At 39.8% G+C, this 10,487-nt stretch overlaps 1 protein-coding gene across 5 annotated transcripts in view; it reads left to right on the top strand.

Annotated features, from left to right (window-relative positions):
• The window catches only part of LOC122076570 (phospholipid-transporting ATPase 3-like), a 31,673-nt gene that overhangs the window by 1,961 nt on the left and 19,225 nt on the right, over nucleotides 1-10,487 (top strand). Inside the window, exons 2-12 of one of the 5 annotated variants that reach the window (XM_042641941.1) lie at nucleotides 1,077-1,165; nucleotides 1,294-1,350; nucleotides 1,636-1,717; nucleotides 2,262-2,372; nucleotides 2,940-3,020; nucleotides 3,233-3,329; nucleotides 8,427-8,533; nucleotides 9,490-9,555; nucleotides 9,886-10,007; nucleotides 10,149-10,233; nucleotides 10,329-10,406. In XM_042641941.1, the coding sequence (XP_042497875.1) occupies nucleotides 1,077-1,165; nucleotides 1,294-1,350; nucleotides 1,636-1,717; nucleotides 2,262-2,372; nucleotides 2,940-3,020; nucleotides 3,233-3,329; nucleotides 8,427-8,533; nucleotides 9,490-9,555; nucleotides 9,886-10,007; nucleotides 10,149-10,233; nucleotides 10,329-10,406 (975 nt within the window). Of the gene's footprint in view, nucleotides 1-1,076; nucleotides 1,166-1,288; nucleotides 1,351-1,635; nucleotides 1,718-2,261; nucleotides 2,373-2,939; nucleotides 3,021-3,232; nucleotides 3,330-8,426; nucleotides 8,534-9,489; nucleotides 9,556-9,885; nucleotides 10,008-10,148; nucleotides 10,234-10,328; nucleotides 10,407-10,487 lie in introns of all 5 variants that reach the window. The other 4 variants (XM_042641945.1, XM_042641944.1, XM_042641943.1 and 1 more) reach the window with 4 other exon arrangements.

The raw sequence follows: 10,487 nt of genomic DNA, 5'->3' as shown, positions 1-10,487 counted from the left end.
AAAAAAAAAAAGAAAAGAAAAGAAAAGAAAAGAAAAGAAAAGAAAAAGAAAAAGAAAAAGAAAAAGAAAAAGAAAAGAAGAAGAAAAATTACGACTGGAAGGACTTGTGTGTTTTATATGGGGCTTGTTGATGGTGTACAAATTAGCCATGTTTCCATAAAAGTATGTATACACCAAAAGAATAACAATGATATTGACATCATATATTTATAAAGACATATGCACCCATTGTTGGACTTAAAAGTGACTTTGTTTACTAGAACAATTACACTTTAAGACTTCTAACTCATCTGAACTCCACTTTTAACCTAACTCAAACCAATTAGATCGCAGCAGGCTTCTAACATTTTCAAGAATTCTACTCCTCTAGACTCCCCTTGCTTGACACAATCCATTTAAACTCTTTGCCTTGGATCTGCTAGCTACTAAATAATATAAAAATTAAAATTACAAAGCGTCCTTTTTCAATGTAAAGAAGGTTAAAATTCCAATCTAAGGCAGGTATGCTTCAAGACACCTTAGAAATCGAAGTTAGTGTCGTGAAATTAGGTTATTGTTCTGTTAGAACAGAATTGTTCAGTAAGAAAAGGCAGGGGTGTAGTAGGGTGGAAACCTCTGAGCAAAATATTAGGTTCAGGTATGAGAAAGGGAGTGAGGAGGCTCAGAAGGGCACTTGGAGGATACATTCAAGCTCTAGCTATCATAGTTGTCAAGCCTAGGCGTCGAGGTGGCTTTGCCTGGACGGGCGCCTTGCCGCTTTCCTGTTGTCACCTTTAAAATTACCCCCCAACTGCCTAGGTGCCGTGATAATTAATGCTAGCTATCTATATGGCCTTCTCATCATTTTTTGTCATGTGTAGCTAATGGCCTGATTGATGATTTTGTAAAATAAAGCGGTCGAAAGGGACGTTCCATGCTGCGGAAAGCTTGATATTTTTTGCATTATTTTTCATAATTTTGGCTTGTAGGAGAATGCCCCTTATTCATGGACTTTCATATTTCTTGAGTATCGTTATTCATGACTTTTTGCTTGGTTCTTAAATTCCAATGATGGATTTATTTTAACAATCTTTCAGGGGAACTCTGTATCGACCACGAAGTACAACATCCTAACCTTTTTACCGAAAGGGTTGTTTGAACAGGTAACATGGTGTGAGCCTATGAGGTAAAAGAGGGTTACTGTTAGGTTGTAAACTCTTAATTGGATCCCTATTTTTCTTATACTCTTACATATGTGTTGTTCTTGTTTCATTCTCCTAAAATGTTTCCTTTCTGTTTATGTTGACAGTTCAGGCGGGTAGCTAATTTGTACTTTCTTATGATCTCTATCTTGTCTACAACTCCGATCAGGTATCTTGTTGGAGTCAATTTAGTTTCTTTTAAATTAATTCTTGTTGGGAAAAATTCATACACAGACACATTTTTTTTATAGTGGGATTGTGTTTGATTATGAATTTATTTGCACAAACAGTTCTGTGTAGCAACAATTAAAATATGTTAATTGTTATTGTAGAATATTTTTCATCCTAAATCAGTATTGTCTGGAGAGAAACCTTTTATCATAAACAGAATTGACTTGTAAGTGTTGTTTTTATCTGGTATGTGGTTATGAAAGTATTGCTCTTTTTGTGGCAGTCCTGTTCATCCTGTAACAAATGTGGTGCCATTGAGTCTTGTGCTTTTCATCTCCCTTGTGAAGGAAGCTTTTGAGGATTGGGTAAGTAATATAGCTACTACATTTTCTGAATTATGTTTTTGCAGAAATATTTATTGCTATTATTTATTTATTTTTATTTTTTACAAAAATGGTTTCTGGCACATACAATGCTGGAAACTGTCCCGCGATGACAGCCATAAGTGCCATGTGGGAGTGGCTGTTGGACAATTGGATAGATAGTGAATTTCCCAAATAGTCCATATGTCCAATTTGGTGGCCCATCTCAGGCATACACCCCACCATAGAGGGGGATTTTGACCTTGTTTTTCCATGTGGAGAAGTCATATTATTCTGGAAATCAAGAGATGACTGTTAATGACCCATTCAGCTACTCTAGTATTTGAGCCTTAATCGAATTGCCACTTGGCAGTTGTGCAAAACACATGACCCCTTCCTTTTTAATTGAGAAAAATCCTTCCTTAAATTGTTTTTGAAGCCACGGTTTATTGTGGTTCCATCTTTGTTGCATCTTTTAGATACTTTGCTCGTTTCAGGGTAATACAATTATTTGAAATTGATTGTTTCTCCTTATTCTGTAAAACAGAAACGTTTACTTAATGATAGAGTAATCAATAGTACACCCATAGATGTTTTGCAAGGCCAGAGATGGGAAAGTATACCTTGGAAGAAGCTGCAAGTTGGGGACATTGTTAGAGTAAGTTGTCTAAGTTTTTCTTAACCCCCCCCCCTCTTTTATATCATTTGATGATGTATGAGGCACCAAAATTTTCTTTTTGGGATTAGCTAATAGAATAATGTTTTTGATGTCTTAGGATATACTTACTATGTTTAAAAGAAGTATCCTATTGGGCATATCTTTTGGTCATCTTGTCATGGATGAAGTAGTTATACAATTATATGTAGACCATTGCAAATTTTCTTTCTGAAAAAGGATTAATTTATGAGGGAAAAAGAGAAGAAGAGAGGGCCCCCCCTAACTTGAGAAAGAAGGGCTTGAAAGGCTTTACAAAAGGCTGTCTACATGAAAAACTAAGTCCAGTCTCTTCTCATCTCATAAAGTGAAGAACCATGGCCACTTCATAAATAGAACCTTTACAAGTAGTGGCTCATACTGTCTTGGGCTTGTTTGTGATTGGAAATGTATAATAACTGTAGTAGGATACTTATTCATTGGTATATTTCCTTTTTCAAACTGCTATGTACTACTATTTCTTATCCATTACTTAAGCTTGTAGTATGAATCTGATTGTTGCATTGGTAGCAGGTTAAGCAGGATGGGTTCTTTCCTGCTGATGTACTTTTCCTTGCCAGTTCAAATCCAGATGGTGTCTGCTACATTGAGGTTCTTTCTCATTATCTTAACTGCTTGAGCTTCGCTGGATTTCTGCACTACTTAATTGAATGCTCTTACCCTTTCTAAAGAAAAGCTCACCATATTTGGGTTCTGCTGTTTTGGTTTTAACTCTCCCTCTCTCTGTGTGTTTTTTGTGTTGTGTTGTGTTGTGTTGCACGTGCACACTTGTGGCATGCTCTTTTTTTTTTCTTTCTTTTCAGACTGCGAATCTTGATGGTGAGACAAATCTGAAGATCCGAAAAGCACTGGAAAGGACTTGGGATTACTTGACTCCTGAGAAAGCTTCTGAATTTAAAGGTTTAATCTTCCCCAATAACTCACCATGTTGCATTAAGTTTTTGTGGACCAGAACTTCCGATCCCAATCATTCATGCATTTTTTTTAAGAGCATCTAATTTATAAAATTGTGATACTTTTCTTCGTACCTGATTTCAGAGGATATCAAATACTGGGGATCATTGGCCCATGGTGATTAGGTTTGCTAGGCTGAAAAGACAAGAAACTAGAAACCTACTAGAAACCAGAATCGCTTTGAACCAGAAAACGATGAATATGGCAGAAACTAAACATGAGTAGAACTTACAAACCACAAATTAGATGAAGCTGAAACCGATATCCTAGAGCCCCATGGGGGTGACTGTGGTAAAAATATCAGAGAGAGTTAACATGGGGGTGACTATGTGGTAAAAATATCAGAGAGAGTTAACGGTCAGATGGGCAGAAACATATAAGGTCAAAATGGAAAGTTTATAAAACAGCAAAATGGAAAGTTAAGTAACCCAAGATCTAACAATCCGATGGACAACATACTTTGGTCAAAGGAAGTAGGAGAGGAAGGGAATAGCATTTTAATTTCAGCCCAAGATGATGGTTAGATTATCAGAAATCGTGGACTGGAGATCAGACAGTGTTTCTGTTCAAGAGCATATTGGAGACATGTAAACAGTGCTGGAAAATAACGGAATGTAATTATGTAAGAAGAACTTAGACAACAATATTAAGGATCAACCAAAAACAGAGGAGAAGATCAGAAATCACCAAGTAGATGACCATGATGGAAGGTAACTGCTGCTGGAATGTCGACCAAACAGTGAATGGAAAAGAGAAACATGAGAGAGAAGAAGATATAAAAGGATATGATCAAAGGCTTCACCAACAGTCCCAAACCAAGGATTCACCACCTTGGGTTGCCACTTGATTCACCACAAGTGTTGCGACTGATTTACCACAGTGCACATGCTCACATAAAGATAGTTTTTCAAAATGTCAAATCTGTGAGCTAATGGCACATTATGGAAGGAAATATGAGAGGAAGAAGGGTCCAGCCTTAGTCCACCTGAGTGGCTAGGGTCCAGCCAAGAAGCCAGCCGAACACCTACTTGGTCCACCTGAGTGGCTGAGTACAAATGAGGGCCAATTGGGCCCATCGACTAGGGGAATAATTAGTAGTTGTTTTTAATTAATTAGTGGGCCATTGGGCCCATAGAGTTGAATAAGTGGTATGTCGAGTCCAAATTGTCTTAGAACTCTATTTGTTTTCCACATAGGTTTATTATTCCCAATCCAGTTTTGAATTCTTAGTTGTAGTAGGAGTGTCTAGTCCTATTGGGAAACTAGCTTCTAGTAGTAGTTTGATTGCTATCCTGCCCTCTATAAATAGAGGAGCCTATGTACTCATAATTTCATATTTGAATAAAGAATAATTGCAGTCAATTGCTTAGAATAGCCGGGATAGCTGTGGGTGAGAAGCTCGGGCCGAGACAACCGCTTCCTCCCCCACTTTTCCCTTTGTTTCTTCTTGTCTAAAGCTTTTTATTTTATCCTAAAGTTACTGCTGTTGAAGTATACGACTGTTGTGAGTATTCAGAAGTTCAGATCTGTCCAAGTTACGAACCAGAATTGATTCTCTCTCCTGAAGCCTACGATTATTTCTCTTAGGTTAGAAAATCAAGAAAGCTTGTAACTTCACAGCCAGCCGTCAGAATCCTCTCAACTTTGGGGGTTTTTGTACCCTCTCTAGGGACTTTCTATGTCCAAGAGTGCAGCTCAATCGGACTCCCACAGACCTGACCGCACCTCTCTCTCTCCAGCTCTATAACAGGTCTTTCTCTCTCCTATGGGGTTGGGTTTTGGGCTGGTTTTGCTCCTGTATGGGTATTGTATCCTTGGGGGTTTATTTGATGGTCTTATTTCTTGGTTTCCTGCTTTTATTTGTATTGTTTGGGGTTATAAACTGCTGGGGTAGTTTCTTGTAATCTACTCCTGCATTAGCTATTTTCTCTTTATTTATAATAACTAATGAACTGATAACAAGACCATAGTTGGAGTCGAGGTTTCGGTTAAAACCTGTACATTTTTTTTTCCTGCAAGTTTCAATGTTCATTTTTGGGGGGGGGGCAAATGGGCCAAATTAGGGCATGAAATATGTAGAACACCCTATTTTAGGCCCTCTAAACATGGTGGAACCTTAGACTATAAAATCACACCCAAATTGGTAGTTTAACTTTGGATCCTAGGTTGGTAGTATGCACTTTTACATTCTTTAAATGACTTATATTCCTTACATTTTTTATTTTGGATGAATATTTAAATTAAATACAAGGGAAAAAAGGGGAGGGGGAGGGGAGGGGAGGGGAGGGGGAGGGAGGGATATACAAAGCTAGAGGCAGGGATACAACCCTAGAGGGGGTGGGGGTGGGGGTGGGGGTGGGGGAGGGGGAGCTAGAATTGACTGAGGAAGCCCTAGGAGACAACAGAAAGCTTGTTCCTTGGGGTGTCAATGACTGGAGATGAGGGAGAGAACCAAGTTTTGAGGAGACATCAAAGTAGATGGCCTTGCAAATCAAGTCAAAAGATCTGGATTTGGGATTCCATCTATGGAGGTTGTGTTCTATCCAAATATGGTTAATGGCTGCTCCAAAAGCAAGTTTCCCGGCAGTATCGCAAATGGTAGAGCCAAAAAAGGTCGTATCAATCCAAAGCCATTCTCTTGGCAGGGAGAGGGGGTTCTCTGGTAGGCCAAAATTTGGATAGGACTAGCTTCTAGATGCGGGAGGAGAAATGACAGTCGAAGAATAGGTGGGTGGTGTCTTCCTGGCCATTCCAACAAAGGCAGTAGGTCGGGGGGGGGCAGGAAAATGGTGGGAGATGAGGAAGGCTTGGGTTGGGAGGCAGTTGGAGAGGGCTCTCCATACAGTGAAGCTGTGGCGCGGGATGTGGGCTTTGAACTAGACAATTTTGTGCCAGGGAAGGCGGGGGGAGGTGAGCAGATGAGGTTCTAGGTCGAGGCAAAGGAGAAGGAGCCCGAGGAGGAGGGGGTCTAGATGATTTGATCGGCTTTGGAGGAAGGGGCAGAGGAGAGGGAATGCCAAATGGAATCAAGAGAGGGGGAGTTTGGAGGGGGTGACCAAGAGGGAAGGGAGATGATTGAGGACACCATAGTGGTCCTGGGAATTCTGGAGTAATAAACAAGGCGGTTCCCATGATCGAGGAGAGGACACCAACAAGGTGCTAGTTGTCAAGCCAAAAGGAGGTGGTGGTCCCATTACTAATGCGAGAGCATATGGCGGAAATGGCAAGGGGCCTGGTAAGAAGAATCTTGTGCCAGACCCTAGGGGGATTGGGATTACAGGTGGTGGTCCATAGAGAGTCTCTATGGAGGAGGGAGGAGTAGGCCCAGCTGACTCATATGCTTAGTTTTTTTGGAAATGAGCTTCCAGACCAGCTTGAGGATGGCAGCGGAGTTGGCTGATTCTCCTAAGGCCAAGGCTGCCTTCCGACTTAAGAAGGCAAATGGAGGACCAGTGGAGTGGGTGGAGGAATTTCGTGGAATCTGAACCTTTCCACAGGAATGAGTAGAAGAGGGATTCCATAGATTTGATGGTGGATTTGGACAACTAGAACACTCCCGACCAGATGTAGGAGGATTAAAGGACTGATCTGGTGAGAACCAGGTGACCCCCATAGGAGAGGAGCTTACCTTTCCAAAGTTGGAGTCTCTTATAAATTTGTCTAAGCACATGAGTGCAATGGTGGGCAGTGAGCCTGGAAGAGATGAGGGGAAGGCCAATGTATTTGACAGGCAGAGAGCCCAGGGAGAAGCCAATTAGCTCGAGAAGATGGGCTTTGCTAGAGTCAGAAACTCCACCAAGGAAAAGGCGAGATTTAAGCAGGTTGATGCGGAGGCTAGAGAGGGATTCAAAGAGACGAAGGGAGGACATAATGGATTGAATGGAAGTTTTGTCTGCTTCTGAGAAGATCATAAGATCATCAGCGAACGCAAGGTGGGAGAGCTTGGAGGCTTTACATTTAGGGATGGGGGAGATGAGGCTGTCTATTTTGGGATTAGATGGATATCTAGAGGACCTCAAGAGCGAGACAAAAGAGAAGAAGGGAGAGGGGGCAACCCTGGCGGATGCCAACAGAGGAGGGGAAATAACCAGCAGGGGAGCCTTTGACGAGGATCGAGAACTTGGGAGAGGAGATACAACAGTGGATCCAGTGAACAAAGGAGGGGGCAAAGGACATGGCCAGGAGCATTTGGATGATGAAGTTCCATCTGATAGTGTCAAAGGCCTTGTGGATGTCAATCTTGAGAAGAGCTGAAGGGGAGTCGGACTTCCTATCAAAGCCCCTGACAATCTAATGGCAGAGGATTATGTTGTCAGTGATACTCCTACTGACAATGGAAGCAGATTGATTGGCACTGACTAGAGAGTCAATGCCAGTTTGGATAGGTTGGCCAGGATTTTAACAATGGATTTGTAGATCAAATTGCAGAGGGAGATAGGTCTGAAATCCATCATGGAAGAAGCACCCTCAATCTTGGGGATGAGGCAGAGGAAAGTGTGGTTAATGGAGTTGATTTGGGAGGGGTTGAAAAAGAAGCTTTTGATGCTTTGGAGAGGTCATTGCCAATGATATCTCAAAATCCCATATTAAAGCCATCAGGGCCGGGGGCTTTGTTGTGTATCCCATACATTGTTTAGTACTGGAACACATATAATTCAAATAAAATAACTTAATGGAATGATTCAACATCAAATTATAAATCGTTTCATAATCATGGATCATACATGGTTTGTCACAGAGTCAAATATATTTAAGTCAACAAAATTACAATACAAGCAACGAGTCACCCCTATGCTTATCCTAGAGTCCTAGACTCTGATTGTGGATAAGAATTTTGTAAATGGTATAATAGTAGAAAATATGCAATATATGATAAATTTTGTTATACTGAAATTGAAGATGCTGCTTATATGGTATAGTTTCTTAAATATGTCCTTATTGCATGGATCCTGATCTTATTATCCTGATGCTTGCAATTTTCGTATTCATATTTTTTTGTTGGCCTTGCTGTTTTCCTTATAATGATTCTTATCTTGAATGCAGGGGAAATACAATGTGAACAACCAAATAACTCATTGTACACTTTCACTGGCAACATGATTATCGAAAAGCAAACATTGCCCCTTTCTCCAAATGAATTATTGTTGCGAGTATGATTTAATTTCTCCTTTCCCTAAATCACTATTGAGTCTCAAACAACTGTACTATTTTAATAGAAAAATGTTTAAAGCCACCCATTTATGCTTTTCATGAGGTTTGGGTGTCCCTTTGTCTTGCCACTGCTGAGGGTGCATTTGGTATAACTTCTCTGAAGTGATTCTGAGGGTTTTTTTATTCTTCTGACCTATTCTGACTAGAATTGCATTTTGTAACAATTTGATTCTTTGGAGTGATCCCCCCCCCCTCTGTTGGAGTTTTTTCTTTTTATTTTTTGGGGAGCGTGGTTGAAAATATTTTGCTTTTTATCCTAAATCATCTTTTGTGGGAATAATTTACTGTAAGAATCACCTGTAATAGTCAGTGAAGTGCTTCCCAAAAGAATCACTCTAGAAAAGTAGACTAATACTAAAGGCTGGTGAAGTTTTAATTTTCTGGTTTTATGCTGTCATCTTTAGTGGGCGAACCTGTGGCACAACGGTTAAGTTGCACTATTGCAACATGTTGGTCACAGGTTCAAAACTTAGAAACACCCTCTTCTGCGAAGCAGGGGGTAAGGCTGCATACACACTTGCCCCTCCCAGACCTTGCAGTAGCAGGAGCCTCGTGCACTGGGTTGCCTTAAAAAAAAAAAAAGCTGTCATCTTTCACTCCATTTTGCATCTCTGCATGACATGGGTGTTAGTTCCCATTGGCTCTTGTTTGCAGAACATGAAGATAGCTTGGCTTTATTTACTTTTCTGTGACATGATTAGGTTTCAGTGTTAGTGATCCTAGAGAGTTTTGTTCTATTCCTGATAATTGTTAATTTTCTCGAAAAACACCCATTTGAGAGCTATTATATAACGTTTTTGCTTCTACATTTTATATTTGAATCTTTCATCTTAGGGCTACTTTCTTTCTTTCATCTTAAAGAATCTTATCAGTGCAACTCCTGTTGTCTTTTCAGGGATGCAGTCTCCGAAATACAGAGTACATAGTTGGGGCTGTTATTTTTACCGGGCATGAAACAAAGGTGTGCTTTCGTTGCAGCTGTCATGTTGTTTCCCTTGAAAATTCCTTCCCTTCCCCCCCCCCTCTTCCCTTGTTGATCCTTATGGCTTGTCTCTTTTTCCCTTCCTAAATAAAAAACTAAATGAATGCTCATGTAAATTCTTGGTATTTTTTGCAAAGCTAACTCCTTGTTCCATTCCTTCCACTCTTAAAGATTTATCTTGTCGTGATGTGTTTTCATTTATATTTTGTGTCCAACTAACACTTTTCTTAAGTACTGGGGGTTGGGTATGAAAACCATTCTCTCTTTTGGGCAATAACTTATTGTATGTCTTCATGGATTAAATTTCAGGTTATGATGAATTCCATGAATGTTCCTTCCAAAAGAAGTACGTTGGAGAGGAAACTTGACAAGCTTATACTCACTCTCTTTGGTACTCTCTTCTGTATGTGTCTCATTGGTGCCATTGGCAGGTGTGGTAATTTAAAAGTTTTATCTCTGTTGTGATTGTAATGCTTCGTTAAACAATTATTGTACAACAACTTGCACGTTTTGCCAACTACTTGGATTCTCTTAAAGAGTAACCTAGTTTTTTTCTTTGTTGAATTCTGCAGTGGCATTTTTATAAATCGCAAGTACTACTATTTAGGTCTTGATCAAAGTGTGGAAAATCAGTTCAACCCCAATAACAGATTTGTCGTATGTATCACTTCTGCAGACAACTGTACTCTAAAATAGGTTCATGTTTTATTTAGCATGCTTAATATATTTTAGTATTTTATTTTTCTTATCAGGTTGCTGTGCTGACAATGTTTACTCTAATTACGTTGTACTCAACCATTATTCCCATTTCTCTTTATGTTTCCATTGAGGTGGGTGTCATAGCTGATTTAAGTTAAGATGCAGTCTAGTAAAATTAATATGGATATGCTTTTTTCCAGAAATTTGCATAT

The sequence above is a fragment of the Macadamia integrifolia genome, chromosome 4 (assembly GCF_013358625.1).
Source record: "Macadamia integrifolia cultivar HAES 741 chromosome 4, SCU_Mint_v3, whole genome shotgun sequence".
Classification (NCBI taxonomy): Eukaryota; Viridiplantae; Streptophyta; class Magnoliopsida; order Proteales; family Proteaceae; genus Macadamia; species Macadamia integrifolia.
The sequence above is the reverse complement of the archived record's forward strand: the minus strand, read 5'-3'. Positions and strand labels throughout refer to the sequence as shown.